We start from the raw sequence: 25075 nt of genomic DNA on the forward strand, positions 1-25075 counted from the left end.
TTTTCATGTGTCTATTGGCCATCTGGATGTCTTCTTTGCAGAAATGTCTGTTCATGTCCTCTGCCCATTTCTTGATTGGATTATTTGTTTTTTGTGTGTTGAGTTTGCTAAGCTGGAAGAAACTAATTCTTAGTGCTGTTTTGAGTATTAAATAACATAATGTTTATAAAAGTCCAAATTGGGGCCTGTTAGAACAAATAATGCAATTCAGTCTTAAGGCCAGTCTGAGCTGAACTCCTCCTAGGCATTCTCAAAGTCACAACTTTAGATTCTTCTCGGTTGTGCCCTGGGTCCCTGATGTGCTTACGCCGTTGAGTAGTGCTTCTTACAAATGGGAAATGACCGGTGCACCTGGGCATCTCGGTTGGTTGAGCATCTGCCTTCGGCTCAAGTCATGCTCCCAGGGTCCCCCCACCATGCTCCCTGCTCCACGGGAAGTCTGCTTCTCCCTTTACCTCTGCTCTGCCCCTTTCCATACTCTCTCTCAAATAAATAAATAAGATCTTTAAAAAAAAATTTTAAAAGAGAAGAATTTGTTTTGTTTGGGACTCCTCACTTGCCATCTTATTGATGGTAAGCGACCAAGGTACCCCTCTCTGCCTCTCTTCTCCATTTCCCAATTTGTTCTGATGTCATGATGTTGCATTTCCATCCCAGATCATTTTACTGCAAAACAGTCTCATGTGGTGTCATGTCTTATCATGGCAACACTTTTCTGTTTTGGGTGGGAATCCATGGCAACCATCATTGCAATTATATGTCCCCCATGTCATTCGTCATCGGTCCCCAAGCCTTTTGTGCAGTGTCTGTATGTGTCAACACCCTTGTGGTTATGAGAATGATTCAGGTGCTAGCGTCTAAAATGGTAGGTGTGGTGCAGGATTTCCGGAAGTCACTGAGGTGATGTTTTCCCCACTAGAGAAACATACCTAGAGTGAATCTCTTGAGATTAAGGACTCCGATTTACCATGTTGGGACCATCACTAAAGTACCTTGCAAGTCACAGGTACACAAAACCTATTTTTTAAATGTGTGGCTGTAATTCAGAGACATAGTGTAGGAACTGTTGTCTCCGAGTGTGTGTGCTGTGTCTCCTTCTAATATTCCTGGTATTTTCCAAAAATCCAGATGGGGGAAAAATCACCTATTGATGCCTTTTTCTCCCCAGGCCTATCAGAAAGGAGTGACTCCTAAAAGCCGAATTCTCCCAGCTGGGGGCAAGGTGTTAACCTCAGAAGATGAATATAATTTGTTATCTGATCGGTTCTTCCCAGACCCTATTGGTGAGTCACTGAGCATTCTTTCTGGAGGCAAAATTCCTACACTGGCTGGAGGAGTGGTTCTCAGTGGGGGAAGGGATTTCACTCTGCGGGGACATTTGGCAGTGTCCGGAGACAATTTTGGTCGTTACATCTTGGGAGGCTGGTGCTATAAGCATTTAGTGGGTAGAGGGCAGCAGGCTCTCCTGCATAGGACAGCCCCTGACAATGAAGTACCTGTCAGAAGACGTTCACTGTCGAATAGTTGCTGAGGTTGAGAAACTCTGGGCTAGCCTCTCGTTCTTTGTAGACAAATGGAAGATGCAAGTTCTCTAATTTGGGTAAACGTTTTACCACTTCTGCCATTGTAAATCACATTCAGTAATACACAAGTCAGCTACAAGCCAGGTTCTAGCCCATGGAAAATGTACCATTCATTTGTCACGCACCTTGACTTTAATCACATCACATGGGGCAGCAGAAACAAATAGGTAGGGCCCTATTTCTGTGAAGTACGCAATCCCACCTTTAAGCAAGCAGGTCCAGACCTGTCAGGGAATATTATTTTTATAATTTTAGGATGATGTGCAATAAAGTATCCTGAACTGACAAAATGCTTTAAACAAGCATTACAGTCGCTCATAACTCCTGTATAAAAATAGCATTGCATTAATCTGGAAGTAATAACTGGAAGTAATAACTGCTGTCATGGAAAGAGTATTGAACTATAAATTTAGAAGCTGGATTTTTATCTAGTTCTGCGACACTTATCAGTGTTTCCCCAGCCATTGTTGAGCTTCTCTGCTTTCTGATCCTCCAATTCTAGGCCCTTGAACTTAAAAATGTAGAAAGGTCTTTCCAGCTCTGACATTCTCGAATTCTCATTTATTCCACTTTTTGCATGTAGAGAAAGGGATGGATAATATAGAGACCAAATAGCGCGTTTCATAGAGATTCATGAACTGTGGATAATAACTCCATCTGGCTTTGTGTAAATCATACCACACGGTAATTACTTGGTTTCTTGAAGAGCGCCCTGGTTCTTATTAATGGGCATAATCATATCATTAGAATTTATGGAGAAAAATAGAATCATTCTATCAATTGTTATTTTGGTGTAGAATGCTTAGCATAGTGTTTTTAATAGGACTATTATAGGATTAGTACATGGGCCATAAACCTAGATTAACAAACTATTACTAAGTAATTCAGGCTAAAACAATACTTTATGTGCACTATACATATTATTATGTTTTCCTTCAACATCTACTTGTATGTCATCTTGGCTCTGGAGCTGCTGCTGGAAATGGGAATGCCAACTTGATGACTCTTGGGAATTTCTCCAGTAGAACTTTTCAATGCAATCCGTCAGAATGGACAATACATTTATTGATTTATTGGTGAAATCATATCAGAAGGAATGAATAGGAATAAACAACACAAGGCCTGTGTGACTAAAGCCATTTGACCCAAGGCTTCAGATTGGGGTATTTCAAGGATTTTTTTTTTTTTTTTTTTAATTGTATGGCATGGCCATCTGAGTTTTAAAAATAGAATATTCTACAGTAGATCATTTGTGGTATCTTTGGTACTCAACTCAGAAAAAATGCAGATTGATGGCATCTGGAAAATTGTTGTAAAATGTTAAATGAGAGATAACTAGAGGCTAAGAAGAGTGAATTTGATGGGGCGTGAAGCTTTTAAAGGGTCAGTGCTGCTTTTGAGTTGTTTGTACAAAACTGTGACATCTTAGGAAGGGCGAGGGGAATTGTACCATAAAATCATGTTGATCAGGAAGATTCACTGTGTGATACTAATTCAGCAGGAAAGCATAAAGACACAATAAAGATAGAAGGCATTAGCCTCACTTGAGAAAAGCACTAGAGGTTATGAATAAACATTTCTTCTTTACAGAGTATTCTGCTAAGATGATGTAGCAATAATGCCTTCATATTTTGCTGAAGTGATTCACTTATGTGACATTGCGTTAGTTAGAATCTAGTTTGCTGCAAACAACAAAAGACTCAAATACGTAAGGCTTTATTTCTTGCTAAAGATATTTTGGATATTACAAGTCCAGGGCTGGTAGGGCAGTTCTGTAAATGTCAGGGACTCTTTCTGCCTTGTCTCTCTGTATCTCTAGGCTGTGGCCCTTACTGATACACTCTAAGGGGGCTGTTGGAGCGTCAGGGATGGTTTTCTGGTTCCAGAAAGCAGGCAGGAGAAAAGAGGAGGTGGAGCCTTCCCTCTCTTTAAGGATCCTTCCAGGAAGTTTCACGGCCACTTCAGTTTCCATCCCATTGACTCAACTTAGTGACTGGGACCCACCAAGTTGCAATGGAAGCTGGAAATATAGTCTTTATCCTTTTTTTTTTTTTAAAGATTTTATTTATTTATTTGACACAGAGAGAGAGAGAGAGATCACAAGTAGGCAGAGAGGCAGGCGGGAGTTGGGGTGGGGGTGGTAAGCAGGCTTCCCGCTGAGCAGAGAGCCCCATGCGGGGCTTGATCCCAGAACCCCGAGACCATGACCCGAGCTGAAGGCAGAGGCCTCAACCCATTGAGCCACCCAGGCGCCCCTGGAAATGCAGTCTTTGTCTTACACGGTCACTTACTCAAATCAGAAAATTAGGGATTTTATAACTAAGAAAGAAGGGGAAAAGACATAATGCTATAGTTTTGGAATGTTGGTGGGGTCCGGAGCCAATGACCAAGAAAGAATTCTCGAGACCTCTTCGGTGCAACAAGGCTATTTTATTAAAGCCTGGGGGCGGCCCCGTGGGCAGAAAGAGCCGCTGCACTGGGATTTTGAGGAATGGCTGATGATATACTTGGGAGTTGGGGGACTTAAGGACATGGGGAGGTGTCTGAAAGGACTTTCATATGCTAAAGAAGACGGCTGGAGACAGTTGGAAGCTTCCTGAAGGAATGTTATGCTCTGCCTGTCTCAGATCCTTGTCCTAGGGCTGCAGGTCATAAAGAAATTTAATTTTGTTCACGGTCCCCTCTGCCTCAGTTTCCCCCATCACTCATGGAAGAGAGGGTGATGTTCGGGTGAGTTATGGGTCTCTGGAAGTTCGGCTATTGATAAGAATGCTTTTTCCTTGTAAATCACTAAGATCTTGGTAACTGATGGAGACCATGTCCTGCAGGACTGTGATCTCTGTCAGTTAACCCTCTGTTTTTCCCTTCCCTTGCCAGGACTGCTTGAGGAGCGTCACACACAACCCATCTGGGAGTTGGGGGTGGGGGGGGTGGGGGGCAGTTTGCTTGGTTCTCAGCTTGCCTTCTGCTTCCTCATCAGACAATGTGTTACAACTACAGCTTTGTGTTACGGAATTTCATTATTGATTCATTCATTTGTTTATACAGTGATTCATTCTTTTTTTTTTTTTTAAGATTTTATTTTTTTGACAGAGATCACAAGTAGGCAGAGAGGCAAGCAGAGACAGAGAGAGGAGGAAGCAGGCTCCCTGCTGAACAGAGATCCTGATGTGGGGCTCGATCCCAGGACCCTGGGATCATGACCTGAGCCAAAGACAGAGGCTTTAACCCACTGAGCCACCCAGGCGCCCACAGTGATTCATTCTTATATTATGGGCCAAGTAGTTTGTGAGGTACTGGTGTGCCCAAGTTTGTGCTTCTAGCGAATTCTACTTTGTTCCCTTCAGATTTCAGGACATTGAACCAGAGTCCCCATATATGCCCCAGGAAATCTATTTTTTATTTACCCAATCTTGATTTATTGATTTGCCAGGAGCAAGACTGTTCTGGAGTCTCCCATGTGGCTCTGCTTCATTGTTAGGTATGCCTGATGCTTTCAGTGGCCTCTCAGAGGGCCCTTTGGTCCTTCCCTTGACTGAGGTTGGTGCCCATTTTATGTAGGTAGAGTGTGTCAGCTAATAAGCTGGGGGTTGTTTAGCCAAGAGTAAAATCGCATAACCAGAATGGACGGAAGGGAATAAAATTTAGGTAGGGATCTGAATAGTAGCATGGTTTAATGTGAGTTTCTTAGAATTGATTTTGAGTAAGTGGTAAAAATCCATCGTTTAAAGCTTCTAAGATTTTCTAGGACAATATAGCACGTTTAATCAACAAACTGTAGTTGAATATCTCCTCGGTTCCACGGCTTTGCTAAGGGCTAAGCGTCCAAAGGTACATAAGGTGTGGTTTCCATCCTCTTAGAGCTCCAGGGCACTGACTGGTACTACACACAGGGGAGGGGACTGTGTGAGAACCAGCGGGGGAGCTCCTGTCACTCTGTGCCCTCCACCCTGCGTGTCAGTGCCAGACATGAAAACAGATCTGTACAATATTTAGGGAGAACAAGGTAGGGAGCACTCAACCCTGTCTCTAGGGACGTGGTAAGGTGCCCACAGAGGCACCCAGAGGAGCCGCTTTTGAACTGACTTTAAAAAATTTTTTAAATTATTATTATTATTATTGATTTTATTTTATTTTTTTGAACTGATTTTTGAAGGATGAATGAGAATCTTCTAGGAGAAGGCACGGTGGAAAGGGTAGAGGGAAAGGAAATAGGACCTGCAGAAACAACGTTCCATATCACGGAGTGGAGGACCATGCCAATGGAGAGCAGAGACTAGTCAAAATGGAGTGAAACCAGGACAGAGCAGGACGAACACCAACACTTCACAGGGGGATGGAGAGAAGGGGCAGAGGGACCCAATAAAGCGGACCAGTTTTTTTTTTTTAAAGATTTTATTTATCTATTTGACAGAGAGATAGAGAGAGATCACAAGTAGGCAGAGAGGCAGGCAGAGAGAGAGAGAAGAGGAATCAGGCTCCCTGCCGAGCAGAGAGCCCGATGTGGGGCTCCATCCCAGGACCCTGGCTGGGATCATGACCTGAGCCGAAGGCAGGGGCTTAACCCACTGAGCCACCCAGGCGCCCCCACGGACCAGTTTTTAAAAAGCACGAAGGACACCAGGGGAGAGGTGATCCTTATGCAGGGGCTGTGCTCATCTTCTCTGTATCGTTCCGATTTTAGTATATGTGCTACCGAAGCAAGCACCTGGAGAGAGGTGATCCTGCGAGTCAAGGGGAGAGAATGTTTTAGAAAGAAGGGACAGTTAGCAGCAACAGATACTTCAGATGAGGTTCAAAGTCTTAGATCATGAGGAAAAGTAAAAAGGCTTAGGTAATGAAGAAGAAGCCACAGGCTGGCAGTTAGGACAACGTCAGTGACCTCAGCCATGGGGTTGACTGGTGGGGCAGGAACCAGACTGAGGCAGGAAGAAGCAAGTGTTGGGTTGGCATCGAGGGGGAGGAGCCAGGGAGAGCAGGGCAGAGGGAAGCTGGTGGAAGGGGAGCCTGTGGGGAATGGAGGGTGAGTGACTGTGCAGGCCCGTGAGCCTGAAGAGGGCCAGTGGGGACACCCAGACTCTGTTTGTGGATCCTTGATATGAGGAAGTTGAGAAAGACTATGTCTGGTGGCCTTGGCTGTTCCTGTCAGGGAGGGGATGAGGCCACCGGCTAGAATGAGACAGTTACCTGTGAAGGGAGTGAGAAGAGCCTGAAGGGCCATCTCCCACCATCTTGGGAAGACATCTCATACCACCTTTCTGTCCCACGGCCTGCCCCAAAGAGCTTCCTTCAGGAACCGAAATAAGTATTTTAAATAAAAGACACACGTTTTAAAATGTCTTTGTGTTGGGGCGTGGCTTTGTGTGTGGCTCAGTGGGTTAAGCATCTGCCTTCAGCTCAGGTCATGATCCCAGGGTCCTGGGATCGAACCCCACATCAGTCTCCCTGTTCAGCAAGGTGTCTGCTTTGGCCTGCAGCTCTACCTACTTGTGCACTCTCCTCTCTCTCTGTTAAATAAATAAATTAAATTAAAAATTAAAAAAAGGGGCGCCTGGGTGGCTCAGTGGGTTAAGCCGCTACCTTCGGCTCAGGTCATGATCTCAGGGTCCTGGGATCGAGTCCCGCATCGGGCTCTCTGCTCAGCAGGGAGCCTGCTTCCCTCTCTGTCTCTGCCTGCCTCTCTGCCTACTTGTGATCTCTCTCTGTTAAATAAATAAATAAAATCTTTAACAACAAAAAAAAAAAATTAAAAAAAAAATGTCTTTGTGTTTTCCACATTGCCTTAGCCTCCAGTGAGAAGGACAACGCCCAGCCCTTCGTGGTCTTGCCCAAGGAATTCCCGGTGTACCTGTGGCAGCCGTTCCTCAGACATGGCTACTTCTGCTTCCACGAGGCCGCGGACCAGAAGAAGTTCAGCGCTGTCCTCAGTGACTGCATCAGACATCTGAATCACGGTAGGACACGGTGCCCTCCCATCCCCCACAGGGCTGCTGTGGCTCAGGAGGGCTGGTCAGTCGCCTCAAGAACAGTTCCTGGAGAGTGCTGCCCCCCGGAAGGAGGGGAAGTTGTGTGAAGCAGGAGTCCGTACATGGGAGCACGGTCACTTTGCTGGTTGCTTCGTTAGGTCTGGGAAGCCTCCATGAAACAGAATGTGGGGCATTACCCCATGGCACGCGTGAGCCACACTCATGCATATGATTTTGTGTATAATTCATCCTCTTCCTTTTTCTTCATGTTTCTTACTGAAATGACAGCAAGAAAGTGCCAGCTGTCCCTGGAGAATTTAGTCCTTATGGCATTTCTTGTTTTTTTTTTTCCCTTATCTTTATTTCTAAATAACATGTGCAAAACTTTATGGTACCTGCAATCGCAGGGCGAACTTCTTGAACACTGATATTTGGGGCTCCCCCCTCAGATATTCTAATTCACTGGCTCTCTGGTGGAGCCCCGGTTTTGCTTTTCTAGCCAGCTGCCCAAGTGATGCAGAGCTTGCTGGTCCCGGGCCACACCTGGAGTGATGTGGCTTCTCTTGGCCTCTAGGTACGGACTTAAGTACCATCACATCTATAACGGAAAAGACTTTTCATTGCAATGTGGGATGTTTTGATGCCTTGTTGGGAATGCTGGTTTTTCTGGAATCCACGAAGTCTTCAGTTACAGATGATTAAGCTCTTTGTTCTTTGGCAACTGGAAAGGCAGTCGTTAGATATCACTGAAGGCTTACTCTGTGCCAGCCTCGGTGGGTATTAGGAACAGGGGAATGAACCAGGCAAAATCCCTCTCTCTGGGTCTGTATTCAAATAGGCACGAGGGACAACACAAGATACCTTGATATTTCTCAAACGTAATGTGTCTAGGGATAACTCGAAGCAACTACGTGGTGAAGAATGGAGTTCAGGGACACCTGGGTGGCCTAGTGGGTTAAAGCCTCTGCCTTCAGCTCAGGTCATGTTCTCAGGGTCCTGGGATCGAGCCCCACATCGGGCTCCCTGCTCAGCGGGGAGCCTGCTTCCCTTCTTCTCTCTCTGCCTACTTGTGATCTCTGTCTGTCAAATAAATAAATAAAAATCTAAAAAAAAAAAAAAAAAGAATGGAGTCCAGTACTTCAGGTTTGTCAGAGGAGACCTCTTTGAACAGGCGACGTGTGAGGTGAGTCACCTTCCCCACCAGTGCCTTTTGTTTCCCAATAAGGCTGATGTCATTGTAGCTTTAAAGTTCTGAGGTTTCCCTGAGATTGTCAGTCCCAAAGAGCAGGAGTCACTGAATGATGTGTGTTGATCCATTCTTGATTTTAGCTTGTGTATTGATAGGAAGCGAATCGGAAAATATACCGTCACTCTATTTTGCTATAGCAACTCTGAGTAACGTGGGTCGTACTATTGGCTCATAACTAGTCAGAGACTTTATAAAAACAATACCCTTATTAATGTCTTGCCTTGTGGTTTGGATGTTCCAGAGACAAAGAATTGCCCAGCATTGTCTGTTCCGTCTAGCTCAGTTTTCAATACACTTACACCTCTGTGCGCAGGGCCTGGGTCTAGTATGAACATGCCGTTGGCACTAAACACAAGAACCACGAAGTTTCCCTAAGCGGAGAATGTTCTCTGCCTAGCCAGATGGGACTTGCTTCATTCCCCCTTCCATGTACATAATAGGAAATTCCCTGAGGAATTTCTGGATGTTACGTAGCCTGCATTCAGATGCCATTTATGGAAGGTTTCAGTACCTTCAAAATCTAACTCCGCTCCCCAGTGTTATCAAAAGCACCAAGATAATGAGGTCTGATCATGTTGCTTTCATTTTCCGTCACATTCCTCTGTCCAGAAACCACTTTTCCTCACCGTGGCTTTATGCCGACTTGATGGGATATGGCATAACTTCCAGTAGCTCTAGGCAGAGCCAGAGACCATCAAAACATTGTAAGGAACAGTCCTTGACTGCCTTAGTCCTTCCCTTCCCGCCTGTCTTTCTGAGTGTGTGTGTGTGTGTGTGTGTGTGTGTGTGTGTCTGTGTGTCTGTGTGTCTGTGTTTTTCAAAGATTTTATTTATTTATTTGACAGACAGAGATCACAAGTAGGCAGAGAGGCAGGCAGAGAGAGAGAGGAGGAAGCAGGCTCCCCGCTGAGCAGAGAGCCTGATGGGGACTCGATCCCACGACCCTGAGATCATGACCTGAGCCGAAGACAGAGGCTTTAACTCACTGAGCCACCCAGGCGCCCCTCTTTCTGGGTTTTTGACTGCACAGTGCTCTCCCCCCAATCCCCCCCAACCCCTAGTCGTCACTGACTCACTTCTGTCATTTCTACCTCTACTCAGTATTCATTGTATGATCTTGAGTAAACCCATGAGCGAATCATGATTATTTTTTTCCATAATTACCAGAAGAGTCTAGAACCTGATGTAAAATTAGGGTCAGCTCACTGTTGCGGATTAACTGGCCTTCAAGCCACATCACACATCTGTTGAGAACCGGCATATTCCAGCAGCCGATGCCGGGTCGCTGCGGATCATGTCTGCTCACAAGGCCTCGGGCTCTTCTTGTCTTTTCAGGTTTACTGAGATGTGATTGTATCAGTTGAAGCTGTGTCGCATGCTAATTTGATGTATGTATATATAGCATACAATGGCCACCACAATAAGTTTAGTTACTATTCATCACCTGGCAGAATTACAGTATTTTTTTCTCATGATGAGAACCTTCCAAGATCGATTCTCTTAGTGACTTGCAAATATGCAATACAGTATTGTTAACTGTAGTGACCGTGTTGTACATGACGTCCCAGAATTTATTTTATGGCTGGAAGCTTATACCTTTGACCACCTTCACCCCACATCCCCGCTCCCCACCTCCTGCCTCTGGCAGCCACCAATCTGATCCCTGTTTCTATGACTTGGAGGTTTTTAGGATTTTGGGTTTTTTGTTTCTGTTTTTTTTTTTGGATTCCAAATGTAAGTGAGATCATACTGTATTCGTCTTACTCTGGCATGTTTTACTTAACATGAGGGCCCCCAAGGAATCTTTGAGGGAAGATCATTTTCTTGCCTTTGTGGTAAGTTCCACCAAGGATGTCTGTCACTGGGGGTTCCTAGGAGACCCCCTTTGTGCTCAAATCTCACCACAACCTGGCCCACTTGCCCAGAACTTCTGGGTTCAAATTGGTGCAGGTATAGCTATGCTGGTCCATTCATTCTGAATCCAGAACCACTTCTATTCCTCCTTACCGGATACCTGTGTTTCCTATTTAACCCCAACAAAGGGCCTGACTGAACTCTGGTCTTGGGCAATAAGGCTATGTCCTAGGGCACATTAAGGCAAGTAGAGGGCTCTCGGTTCCTTCTTTCTGCAAGAGAGGATACTGGTTCTGGGCACCTCAAAGATTACTTACACTCCTAAGGTACATAAAAGGGTGTGTGTGTGTGTGTTGCTTTGTTTTGTTTTTGGCACTTCTTCTTTGGGCAGGCAAAAAAAAATTTCACAATTATTCTTTTTTTTAAATTTTTTTTAAAGATTTTATTTATTTATTTGACAGACAGAGATCACAAGTAGACAGAGAGGCAGGTAGAGAGTGAGAGGGAAGCAGGTTCCCTGCTGCGCAGAGAGCCCCATGCGGGGCTCGATCTCAAGACCCTGAGATCATGACCTGAGCCGAAGGCAGAGGCTTAACCCACTGAGCCATCCAGGCGCCCCATTTTCACAATTATTCTTTAGCAGAATATCTTACTCCAATACACTGGACTAAATGTCAAGCCCATTACACGATAATGGGTTACATTACAGATAAACTGCTGTCCTCTGTTCTTTGGGAATCACACAGCGATCCCTTGTCCCCAGTGAGGGAAGGCCAGGGTTCTAAATCCCCAGTGCTGTAAAATGGGAGTTATATAATGCCAAGATATTTCAAGATAGTCCTGTTGTCCAAAATTCATTCTTGTTCTTTAGAATTTTAGTGTGCATAATCTGGTCATTGTAGTTACAGCGATAGGATAGTTAAAACTTTTTTGGGGGGGGGACGCGTAAATAAAATCTTTAAAAAAAAAACAACTTTTTTTTTTTTTTTTTAGACTTTGTTTATTTGACAGACAGAGATCACAAGTAGGCAGAGAGGCAGGCAGAGAGAGAGAGAGGAGAAAGCAGGTTCCCTGCTGAGCAGAGAGCCTGATACGGGGCTCTATCCCAAGACCCTGCGATCATGATCTGAGCCGAAAGCAGAGGCTTTAACCCACTGAGCCACCCAGGTGCCCCAGGATAGTTAAAACTCTTAACAAATACAGAGAGTTGTACATAGGGAACATGGAATAATGATCATTATTGACAAGAGTCTGTCTTTTCAGCTCAGGGTAATCATTCTTTGGCATAGGAATTTGCAGGATGGGGAGAAAGGGTTTCTGGCAGGAAGAATAGGATATGTGGGGGCCAGGAAGAGAGTCAGAGCTTTGGACCATTAGGGAAACTGAAAGAATTTTGTGTGGCTGGTGCTCAGAGAGGAGAGAGGAGCCAAGTGGGGATGGAGAGATGGGCAGGATCCAGGCTCTAAAGGGCTTTGCAGTGGATATTAAGGGATTTGCACTTTATTCTAACAGCAACAGGAAACTATTAAAAGGTTTTAAGCAGATAAGTGACTCAGTCCTATATTTGTTTTAGAAAGGTCACACTGGCTGCTGGGTGGGCGGGGGATGGGAGAGTAACATGCTCGGATGTCAGGAGGCCACTTGGGAAGCCGTGGCAGGCACCACGTGGTGGGAGCCTGCACCAGAGAGCGGATAATGGAGATGGTGAGAGGTGGCTGGATAAGAGAGATATCCAGGAAGTAGAATGAACAGAACTCGAGGTTAGGTAGTGTGGAGAGTGAGGCAGCGGGAGGATTCCTGGCTGTTGCCGTTGTCTGAGCTGGGAGCCTTGCGTGTTGAGGAGCAGGTGCCAGGACAACGGGGTCAGTGTCGTAGACGTTGAGTTGGAGAAGTCCGCGAACATCCAGGGGAGGAAGTCTCATAGACAGACGTGTGGCCAGGGCTGGAGACGGGAGGACCCTCTGGAGGGGAGACCCAAGGGGGAAGTGAGCAGCCTGCAGGCCGTCATTAAGCTGTGTGGGAAGGCTGCCGTTTGCAAGCCGCTCAAAGGCAAATTGTCTTTTTTCCTATGGATCCCCCTTCCCAGCAATTGTCCAAGGGCCTGGGGCCAGGTAAAGGCTCTGTAAATCTCTCTATCCTCCATCCTTTGGTAGTGACAAATACACTCATGTGTGAAAAAGCACAGAACATGTATGTTGGTGCAGCTTAAAGATGTTTGTATATAAAACCTGCAAACAGTTAAGGAAAATGGGTTGGCGCTTTTATGTTAGGTTAAGTGCTGACTTGTTCACTCACTACACGGATCTGTGATTTTACTACTGAACCTTCAGGCAGCGTGCTCGTCTCGGGAATATAAAACCTTTGTGAAATTCAGTGACTGTTGGGCTCTCTGACTCACCCTCTTCGTACAGGTTCCTCTTTAATTGCCAGTGTCTCTTCTGTATTTTATTTCAAGTTCTCTGCTACCAACCTACTTCGGGACTCATATAAAAAACATTCCCAGAGGCTTTTAGTTGATGTTATTTCTTCCAATTTCTGCCACCTCCTTCTGCATGTAACAGATAAATCATCCGTAAGCATAGTCTTTTATTGAAATCCTTCAGTGGCGACCACTTGTCACAAAGATGAGACATCTCATTCCAAGGAGATTGGCTGTACCTGGTTTGCTGTGTTCTCAAGCACCAGCCTCCTTTCTCCCAATCTTGCTGTCTTACACCTCCTGCCTTCTTTGGATAGGAGTGTTCCGGGGACCCCTTTGGCTTGCATACATCTCCGATACCCAGTCCTCCCTTCCCCCTATTCAAATTCTCTCTTGCTCCTTTAAGAACCGGCTTTAGTCTGACCCCTGCCGAGAAGACCCCAGGGTTAACTTCCCGAGCACCTGTTACCTGTCCCGCTGATTGGAAACTCTCCACAGTCTGCCTGACATTCTTCATTTTCATGTCTAACCCATGCTATTTCTCTTCCTTTATTTCAAGTCCCTCAAGGGAAATCGTACGTTACCCTTTGTGTCCCCCTGTAGCGCTCAGACAAGTCTCTTGTGTTTCATAAAATGGCTCAAGGACCTTTGTGAATTCATAACTTAACTGCTAAAGGAAAGCCAATTTCAAGATCGAAGTGCAGTTTGAGAGACGATGATTGTTTAAGTGTGGCCTGGCCTACTTCATAAACACACTGGCATGAATGAGTAAGGAGATTTGGCAATACAGAGCCTAAAGGGTTTGAGGAACACAAGTGTCGGATGCCAGAAGACGGCCACCGCTGGATGCACGGGGCTTTTCGGAGGAAGGTGGAGTGCCGGCCACATCGTGTTGGACGGTCCTGTGCTAGCCTGAAGGACAGCCAGGACTGCCACTGAGCAAATGCCGTATCCCCCTCATCACGAACGCTAGGAAGAGGGGACAGTAAAATATCTGGGAGGCATGAGGACACCTGGGTCAAAAAGACAGAATAAAAGGAGAGCCCAGAGGATGCTGGAGAGAAAAACAAAATTATGTAAAGGCACTCTGCAGACCTCCGTTTCAAGTTGGGCTGCTCAGTCACTTACGACAATGATGGCATCCAAGGGCGCCCGTGATGGAGTGAGTCGGCCTGAATGTGAAGCTGTCACAGTGATTAAACTTTAGAATTGGCTGCTGTCAGGGCTGCATGCTCTGAGCTCTTCTCCTAGAAATCCCACGTCAAATCAAACGCCTTCATTAGATTTGGTTTTGACACTTACACATTTTAGGTGTTCAATAAATGCTGCCAAATTAAACTGAATTTTAAAACAGAAAAGGATCTTCTGATTCAAGCAGCTACAGCAAACCTTTTTTGGTGTGTGTTTCTTTGAACGTGATGTGTTATGCTCTCCGGTGCTCACCGGTAGATCTCAGATCTGTTTTCACTATCTTTTACTTGGAGCCGTGTCTCCTCTGCCCATCATCACCTGTGAAACACATTCACGACTTGAGGGACTCAGTGTTCTGATGTGAGGATCAATCCAGTTTAACTGGAAATATACTGTTTTATGTTATTATAACGGAAACACGGACTTATGAATTTGTGGCACGTGCTTATATTTATAGACACACCAGTCTATGAGTCAGAAAATTCTAACTATGCTTGGGCTCTTTTGGATGCTTTATTACAAAAGAATGTTCCACTAGACATACATAAATAAAAGTACAGTTTTTATAAACATCTCTTGGCGTGTTTTTACTTCTAAAGGTCATTCTGCAACATACCTTTGTTGCAATGCACGAAAACCTCCATGCACGGTAAAGAAAAATGCTTGCCAAATTCTTGTTTAATCAGTCACGAGATACCAGTTTCCAGTTTTCATAGGACTGTCCCAAACAAAATTCTTTACAAAATTCTGTCTGCTTGGAGAACACATTCTCCTTGATTTTTAGTGTGTGCTCTTTGCCTCGCACAGTTAATGCTCTACAAGTTGTAAACATTTCTCTCTGTCCCTTTGTGAATAGGCCTTTTTCTCTTACGGAGCTATCTCTTCCCCCTTTCTGATCTTTGCTTACTGTTCATAAAAAGTTAACTTTGGAAGGGACCATTAGTGGTCACCTATTCCAACCTCTCAGGATTCATTTATGATAAAGGCTCAAATAGTAACTCACGTGCCCAAGGTCATAGCTGGCTAGTGGTAGAGGACTAGTTGTCTTGACACCTAGTGGTTGTAATTTGTCATCTGTCAGCACTACTTTTTAGAAGACTCATCTCTCGGTCACTTAAAACACAATACTATTAAATTAGACTACTTTTGTCATACATTTGTAAGACCCAAAGTGAAGCAAACTCAGTGCTGTTCACTGAAGGTCATCTGAGACCTGGATTATGTCTGGTTTCTTGATAAGCTATACTATCTTGAATTTAGCTTGGCATTTTGCCTACCTGCTAAACATGACTGTATCTTTTAGTCTAGCTACGCTCTGAAGATAAAATATTTGGTAATGTAGCTTGTTTACTGGTTAAATTTTGTGTATGGTAAAATGAAAGCTACATATGTTTATATACAGTTGAAATAAAAACTGATTTGTAAAGGAAAATTATGCTGCTTGTGAGGACTTGCGATGGAATAGTCTAAAAATAATAGATCTAAAATTAGCCAGACAGAGAAAGACAAATATCACATGGCATCACTTACATGTGAAAGCTGGGAAAAAAAAAAAAAAAAAAAAAAAAAAGGTCAAACTCACAGAAACAGCAGAAGAATAGTTGCCAGGACTGGGGACCAGGGAAATAGGGAGAGGTTGGTAGACGTGTACAGACTTTCAGCTGTCAGATGAAGAAGGTCTGAGGCTCTAATGTAAAACATGATGATTATCGTTGACAACACTGTATCATATCATTGAAATTTACTAAAACAAGTCAAATTTTAAGTGTTCTAATCTACCCCTGCCTACCAAAGAGAAATACATGAAGTGAGGGAATGTGTTAATTAACTAGATGGGGGAATCTTTTCATTGTAGATGTAATCATTACTTATATATGATTTCATTATAAATATATGATCACCAAGATGTACGTTTTACATGTCTTATAATTTTTTATGTCAGTTGTACCTGAAGAAAGCTGAAGTGAAGAGCCAAAGGAATAGATCTAAACAGGTTTTATTCATATTATTTATACTTACTCAAGTATAAATTAAATAATTAAATTTAATTTTAATGACAATAATTTTAATAAATAACAATATTTAATAATGATTTAATGATTAATTAATTTAATTGAATGATTAAATTACTCAACACTCTCAAAACAGTCTAAGAGTTGATACTGAAAGAACGGGTCTACATGAGAGACTAGAATCAATAGAAGTTTTCTCTCAGACATTCAGCATTTATCACCACAGAGTACCTACAAATGTAGTCTTCTGTTCACTTGTTGCCTAAAGCTATGCGGCCATGAAACTGTTGAATACTTCTTTGGGGCCTGTCCAGCACATGTTATCACTTCAGTGAAATCACTGATCCCTGCCCCCCACCCCTTTCCTACTTCCAGTGAACCAAGTAGTTATTTAGGGATAGAGGTCTAAAAGTTATGTTCTTGTGGTAGTTAATGGTGACAACTTGGAACAATAATAAAAAAGATTAAACAAGCAGAGAGTTGAAATCAATTCAAGCCAAGTTTTTGTCTGTGTTGTTTTGATTGGGTAAATTCCAAAATTACTGGACTGTTTTTGATGTTATTATGACTGATTTTGACGACAGCATGAATAACTTTCATGGTTTTTGTTTGTGCGTTTGTTTTTTTCGTTGTGGATGGAATATGGTAAGGTTGAGATGATACAGTAAATGAGATGGCTGCTTTAATATGTGATTGTATGGTCAATGTTATGAAAGAACTCCATTGGACATATGTTCCTAGATTTCTTTTAAAAAATCAACATTTAGGAGGGCTTGGGAAAAAGGCTCACCTCTTATCATGGGATGGGGAGCCTCTGTCCTCCTTCCCACACTGTGAACAAATTTAGAACATGTAAGATGTAAGAGAACCATGCTGGGAGCTGTCTGTTGTTCATTCCATTCGTTGTTTCAAGTTTTTAAAAATTAAATACCGAGTAGCTATAAAAGAATGCTTATGAAGTATGTCGAAGTTTTAAAGAACGTTACTATCACCAAGTTATTTCTTATGTGTCCCTCCCTCATCCTATTGCCTTCTTTTCCCTTTGAGAGAACACCACCCGGATTTTGTACTTTGCTTTTCTTCATAGCTTTATCGTGAGTGTTTGATCACTCTGCATCCTGTGGAATTGTAATACTATTACATGCCTTCTTTCATGACCTCCCTTTTCAATCTTTTACTCCAATGATACACCACTGTTATTGCTTGTGGCTGTATTTCATTGAAATTCCTTGTATTTCATTGAATTGCAAAGTATATATTCCATTATATTAATAGACCCTAATTTCCAATATCCATTTTACTATTGATAGGCATTTGGGTTGATTCCATTATTTATTCCAGACAGTGCTGCTGTGAACACTTTCTGTTTGTTGCTGGTTTAAAGAAATGTAACTCTGATTTGGTTTGCTAATATCTCAGGGAATGGTCACATCCATGTTGAGTTCATTTGGCTTGTAATTTTGCAGTGAAATTTTTAGGTTTTGCCATCAAGGTTTTTCTCATCTCATAAAATAAATTACGATGGAGTTTTTCCCCCTTCTCTTTTTCCTTTTCTATAATGTGGAATAGTTTGTGTAACAGTGGAACTACTTGTATTTTTTGATATTTGATGGAGTTTGTCTATAAATACATCTTACTCTTTTTGAGGGTGAGTTTTAAATTACTTAGATTTTTATTTATTTATTTTTAAAAATATTTTATTTATTTATTTGATAGAGAGAGAGAGATCACAAGTAGGCAGAGAGGCAGGCAGAGAAAAAGGGGAAGGAGGCTCCCCGCTGAGTAGAGAGCCCGATGTGGGGCTCGATCTCAGGACCCTGAGACCATGACCTGAGCCGAAGGCAGAGGCTTAACCCACTGAGCCACCCATGAGCCCCAAATTACTGACTTAGATTTTTTTTTTTTTAGATTTTTATTTATTTATTTGACAGAGAGAGATCACAAGTAGGCAGAGAGGCAGGCAGAGAGAGAGTGGGGGAAAGCAGGCTCCCTGCTAAGCAGAGAGCCCGATGTGGGGCTCAATTCCAGGATCCTGAGATCATGACCAGAGCTGAAGGCAGAGGCTTTAACCAACTGAGCCACCCAGGCACTCCCTGACTTAGATTTTTAGACTGTTACAGGATTATTCAGTTTTTATCCATTTCATTTATGTTCTAAAATTTAGTGATATAGAGTTATGCATAATATCCTCTTATTAAGAATATATTCATGATTCCCCCTATATTCTCTGTGGGGTGTGTATTTGTTCCTTTTTTGTTTCTTTTTTTTTTTTTTTAAGATTTTATTTATTTATTTGACAGAGAGAGATCACAAGCAGGCAGAGAGGCAAGCAGAGAGAGTGAGAGGGAAGCAGGCTCCCCGCCGAGCAGAGAGCCCAATGCGGGACTCGATCCCAGGACCCCGAGATCATGACCTGAGCCGAAGGCAGTGGCCCAAACCACTGAGCCACCCAGGCGCCCCTCCTTTTTTGTTTCTAATACTCTTATTCTGTATCTCCTCTCTTTTTTTTTCTTGTTCACTTTCACTGGAAGTTTGTCCATGTTGTCAACTTTTTCAAAAAACCAAACTTGGATTTGGCAGACTATTGTGTATTTGTTTTCTATTAGGTGAATTTCTGATGTTATCTTTTTAATTGCCTTAATTCTGTTTCCTCAGGCCTTATTTTACTGTTTTTTTTTTTAAATATTTTTTATTTATTTGACAGAGAGAAATCACAACTAGGCAGAGAGGCAGGCAGAGAGAGAGGAGGAAGCAGGCTCCCTGCGGAGCAGAGAGCCCGATGCGGGGCTCAATCCCAGGACCCTGGGGTCCTGACCTGAGCCGAAGGCAGAGGCTTAACCCACTGAGCCACCCAGGCACCCCTACTGGTTTGTTTTTTCTTCTCTCTCATCTCTTTAGTGAATACTTAGCTCATTGTGATTGTTTTGAAATCTTTGCAAATTCTTTGACACTTTTTCCTTCAAAAAAAATGATACCCAATTTTCCTTCTCTTAAATATGAGCCAGATTTGGTGACTCACTTCTTACAAATAGAGGGTGGCAGAAGTAATATGTTGAGTTTCAAGAATAGGACACAAAAAGAATAGTTGCTGCCTGGCTTTTTCTCTTTTGGATCACTCACTTGGGAGGAGCTCGACACCATACAGCAGCCCTTGGTGGGGGCCATGTGGAGAGAAACTGAGGTTTCTTGCCAACAGTCAACACCAACATGCAACCCCAACATGTCGACCATATGGATGCTTCTGTTGTAGTTAAGCCTTCAGATGATTGTAGTTTTGGCCAATGATGTGACTGCAACCCTCATGAAACACCTCAAGCCAGAACCACCCAGCCATAGGGCTTTCGAGTTCCTGACCCACAAAAAACTGTGAAAAAGGATAAATATGTACCACGGTTGTAAGTCATTGACTTTTGGAAATAATTTGTTACCATAACAATAGAAAAACTAATATACTCACTAATCATTATCCTTTCTTCTCATCTAACATAAATGCTTTATTTTTTAAATGATTTTATTTATTTGTCAGGGAGAGAGAGGGCACAAGCAGGGGGAGCGGCACACAGCGGGAGAAGCAGGCTCCCTGCTGAGCAAGGAACCTGATGTGTGACTCGATTCCAGGTCATGCTGAAGGCAGTCGCTTAACCAACTGAGCCACCGAGATGCCCCAGACATTAATATTTTAAATTTCCCTCTACATATTGTTTTAGCTTAATCCCACAAATTTGGATGGATAGTATTTTTCATTATTATTTTTGCAGCAATTTTCATTATCAGACTTAAATATTTTCTAATTTCCAGTCTTTTTTTAACTTATGAGTTATTTAGAACTGTGTTTTTTATTTCCAGATATATATTGTGTATTTATTATTGTCTTCTAGCTTAACTGCATTGTAGACAAAAAAAACATGTTCTGTAGGATATCATTTAAAATGTGTTGCACCTTGCTTCATGGGCCTGTATGGGGTCTTCTTGGGGAGAGGGCCAGCAGCCTAAAAGCTCCTTGGGTACTTGTATATGTATGTGTCCATTAAGTGTGTCTTTGTGTCATTCCAGTCTGCTTTGTGTCTACTGATTGATTGTTTCTTACTATGCTAAATTTATCCCTTACCAAAGAGGGGTCTGTTAAAAATCTGCCACTATGGTGATAGACTTTTTTCATTTCTATTAATTGTTGAATTATATTTTGTTAGTATTTTATAACATATCCATGTTACTAGATGGATACTTATTTAAAATTGTTTTATCTTCCTGTGAATTGAATTATTTATCATTATGGCATGACCCCTTTTATCTCTATGAACCCTATTTGCCTTCAAGTCTATTTTGTCTGATTTTAATGTAGCAACACTAATTTTCTTTTTTGAGGGCTTGTACAGACTATCCATTGAATAAAAACATCTGACAGTCTTTTAAATGGAGGATTTAGTTTGCTGACATCTACAGTGATGATTCATTTTGGTTTGAAGCCTCTCATATTTTGTGTTTTCTGTATATTCCACCTTTTCTGTTTTGTTTTCGCTACATTCTTGCCTTCTTCCAGATTGATTACTACCACTGTGCACTAGAAATGTGTGTATCCTATTTATCTTGTTTGCCTGTATAACTTCTCAAAAATTAATCAACATCCTTCACTTTCTTTTTTTTTAAAGATTTTATTTATTTGACAGAGAGATCACAGTAGGCAGAGAGGCAGGCAGAGAGAGAGGGGGAAGCAGACTCCCCGCTGAGCAGAGAGCCCGATGCGGGGCTCGATCCCAGGACCCTGAGATCATGACCTGAGCCAAAGGCAGAGGCTTTAACCCACTGAGCCACCCAGGAGCCCCAACATCCTTCACTTTGTGTCAAATAAAGGTAACTTAGAACACTAACTCCTATAACTTTCCCTACCACAACTACGTATATGCTCTCGTTGACTTGAGTTTTAATGATAAGTTTTTCTGTTAATCCTCTGAGGTATTCTTATGGCTGTTTTATACAGTTTTAATGTTTACCACATCTTTACACTTTCTTTGCTCACAGTTTCTTCTTGCATCTCAGACCTTCCATCTGGGAGTTTTCTTTCTTCCTGAGCTGTATCCTGTAGAATTTCCAGTTTTTGTTTATCAGAAAATGTCTTTATCTCACCCTTACTCACAAAAGATAATTCACCACATATGAAATTCTGAGGTGACAGTCATTTTCTACCACCACATTGACTATTTTATTCCACTATCTTTTAGCTTTCCTCACTGAAGTTGAGGGATTTGTTGTTCTTTTGAAAGGTATTTGATGTATTTCTCTTTTTTTTTTTTTTTTAAGATTTTATTTATTTATTTGACAGAGAGAGATCACAAGTAGGCAGAGAGGCAGGCAGAGAGAGAGGAGGAAGCAGGCTCCCTGTGGAGCAGAGAGCCCGATGCGGGGCTCGATCCCAGGACCCTGAGATCATGACCTGAGCCGAAGGCAGCGGCTTAATCCACTGAGCCACCCAGGTGCCCCTGATGTATTTCTCACTTAAAAGAAAAACCCACATATTTTCTTTGTCTCTGGTATTCTCCAGTTTCACAAAAATGTGTCAAAGCTGCCGAGTTCCTATTTATCTAGAATTCTTGAGATTTGTTGCTTTTCCTGAATCTGTAGGTTATTATTTAATCAATTTTGGAAAATTCTCTTTTTCTTCCTCATTCTGTGTCTTCTCCTTTGGGAAATCTGATTAGATACATATTATATATTCTTATTCTATCTTCTTCATCCCTTAACCTTTTATATTTTTCATTTTTTTTTCTGCTTCTTCCTGAACAGTTTCTATAGATCTCTCATCTCAGCTGTATTTAATCTGTGGTGAAACTCATTGAATTTTACTTTTAATTGTCATATTTTGTTCATTTCTAGTGATTATTTCTGTTCTTTCTTTTTAAAGATTTTATTTATTTATTTGACAGACAAGTCACAAGTAGGCAGAGAGGCAGGCGGAGAGAGAGGAGGAAGCAGGCTCCCCATTGAGCAAAGAGCCTGATGCAGGGCTTGATCCCAGGATGCTGGGATCATGACCTGAGCCGAAGGCAGGGCTTTAACCCACTGAGCCACCTAGGCGCCCCACATTTCTGTTCTTTTTCTAATCTGAATAGTCATTTGAAATCATCTCTTACTCTTTATTTGCATTGTCAATTCCTTCTTCTATATTAAAAACATGTTAAACTGACTATATTTTATATTCTGTGTAGCTGATTCCAATATCTGAGATCTTTATGGGTTGTATTCTGCTATTTCTTATTTCTGCTTGTCCTCCCTCATGGTACCTTATTAACAGATGTACTTTGTGATTTTTCACATAAGCTCATATTTCGTTGAGGCCAGTTGAAGGTGAATTCCTCCAGAGAGGATTTGGGTTTCTTCTTACCACATGCTAGAGGGCACTGCCAGATATCTGCACCACTCGGCTCATGTGCATTTAGGCCACAAATGTGGGAACATGCTTGTGCATATGATTTCTCAAGAGAAGTGTTTATCTCCTTTACTCAGTGCCAAGATTTGAGACAAACAATTTTCTTTTGTAATGGTCTAAAACCATTTATATGTGGGTGGTTTCTACACTTTATTTTAGCACCTTATATGGATTGGGACTTTGATTCTGGTACTCAGCCTCCTGGGAGACTATGGAAAGGACAGTGTGAGGTCATCAGCTTAGGGTGGTAAAGGCATTGGGTCTGTGATGCCTTCACTTTTCTAAAGTGAAAACTAGCTTCAAGGCTTGGCTTATGTTTTGGGGTTTTGTATTAGTTTGCTAGGGCTGCTGTAACAAATGTACCACTGACTGGGTGCCTTAAGCACCATAAATTTTTTGTCTCACATTTCTAGAAGCAGGAAGGTGTTGACAGAGTTGGCTCCTTCTACAGGCTGTGAGAGAAGTATCTGTTCCAGGCGTCTCCCCTTGCCTTACAGAAACATCACTCCTATCTCTGCTTTCATCTTCACATGGCATTGTCCCTCTGGGTATGCCTATGTCCAAATTTCTCCCCTTAATAAGGACACCAGTCACATTGGGTTAGGAGCTCAAGCTAACCAAGGTCAAGGTCAAGCTTCCAGAATGACCTCATCTTAACTAGCTACATCCACAATGACCTTATTTCCAATAAAGGGCACTTTCTGAGATACTGAGGATCAGAATCTTAACATATGAATTTGGATGGAAACACAGTTCAACCCATAACAGATTTCTTTTTACTGCCAGCTTATCAAGACATTTAAAAATGTTATTCACAGTGTATGGCATGCCTGGGTAGCTCAGGCAGTTAAGCATCTGCCTTCGGCTCAGGTCATGTTCCCAGGGTCCTGGAATCAAGTCCCACATTGGGCTCCTTGCTCAGCGTAGAGCCTGCTTCTCCCTCTGCCAACTCCCCTGCTTGTGCTCTCTCATTTTCCCTGACAAATAAATAAATAAAAATCTTAAAAAAATTAAAAATAGTTTTCACAGTGTAATTTATACAGCATATTTTTTTTTCCCATGGAGAGGACTGGTTAAAGTGTAGAGCTTACCATAGTGCTGGACACCCACAGATAAAATTTAGATGGTGTTGAAAAGGTAATTGTCCCTAATAGTTTTACAAAGGTTGCTTCCGTCTTTTAGACACATGTCCATTTTGCAACCGTGTTGCATTGCCCTTGAGGTCTGGCTGCTGCACACCGGCCACCTTGCCCTCAGGGAAAAGACTCAGAAGCTAAAGCTGATCTTCAGAAAGTTTTCAAGTTCCAGGGCCATTAGGAACCAGTGTTTCTGTCAACTCTGTATTGAATGCTCTCTGCAACTATAGCCCATACCAGCCGTAATGGTAGTAATAAAGAAATCTGTCATCAAGGTTAAATTCTACCCTGTCTGTGATGTATAAGGCGAAAGAGAAATGCAGACTACATTTTAGAAAGCTTTTCATTAAATACCATTCAAGCCTTTCCTATATATATTAAGGATTCAGCCTCAGCTCTCTGAAAATTTTGCTTAACCAGACGCTCTTATTCATTTAAGGTTATCCGTAGACGAAAATTTCAACAATATTTTTCAATGTTTTACTTATTTATTTGAGAGAGAGAGAGTGGGAGTAGAGAGAGGAACAGAGGGAAAGGGAGTGGGAGAAGCAGACTTCCGTGCTGAGTGCAAAGCCAGACGCAGGGCTCAATGCCAGGCTCGACGTGGAGCTCAACACAAGGCTCAGTGAGACACCAGGCTCCACGTGGGACTTGATCTCACAACCCTGAGATCATGACCTGCGCCAAAACCAAGAGTGAAATGTTCAACTGACTGAGCCATGCAGGTGCCCCAGCAATGTTTTTCAAAGTGTGATCTGTCAGCCACTTGCTCTGAATGAATATGGTCAGGGTCAGGGTGGTGTGAGGAGGTGTTAAAACATCAGATTCCCTGGCTTTACCACAGACTAACTAAATTAGAATTTCTGAGGAGGGAGGCCCAGAAATCTGTATTTTAAAGCGATTCAAAAGTTTGAGAATTCAAAGTTTGAGAATGGTGGCTGCCTGGGGTCTTCCTCTCAAATGTAAGGTTTTTTTTTTTAAGCAACTTAATCTTTATTTTTTTCTTAAGTCACATTCCTGGTAGAGAGTTAGGATTTTTATAATACAAAATCGTTGTTTGAAGTGATATTCAATAAAACTGTTTAAAAGTAGTGCGTGGTCACAATGTCCTTAGCAGTTTTATGATAAAATCAAACCATTTATCATATTGTAGCTAGGATACCACAACTTCCTTTTTGAAAATGATCTTAAATCTAATAGCAAGTACAAGTGAGAAATATTTTATTTATTTACTGAGTTTT

At 42.4% G+C, this 25075-nt stretch overlaps 1 protein-coding gene and 1 non-coding gene across 2 annotated transcripts in view; one reads left to right on the forward strand and one right to left on the reverse strand.

Annotated features, from left to right (window-relative positions):
* NIBAN1 (niban apoptosis regulator 1) overlaps positions 1–25075 on the forward strand; it is a 163652-nt gene that overhangs the window by 72256 nt on the left and 66321 nt on the right. The window contains exons 4-5 of the mRNA XM_045983295.1: positions 1169–1283; positions 7370–7537. Of these exons, the coding sequence (XP_045839251.1) occupies positions 1169–1283; positions 7370–7537 (283 nt within the window). The remainder of the gene's footprint in view (positions 1–1168; positions 1284–7369; positions 7538–25075) is intronic.
* Positions 6187–6291, reverse strand: LOC123928530. The gene has a single exon (XR_006815744.1). It is a non-coding gene; the product is annotated as a U6 spliceosomal RNA (small nuclear RNA).

Source organism: Meles meles, chromosome 17 (assembly GCF_922984935.1).
Source record: "Meles meles chromosome 17, mMelMel3.1 paternal haplotype, whole genome shotgun sequence".
Classification (NCBI taxonomy): Eukaryota; Metazoa; Chordata; class Mammalia; order Carnivora; family Mustelidae; genus Meles; species Meles meles.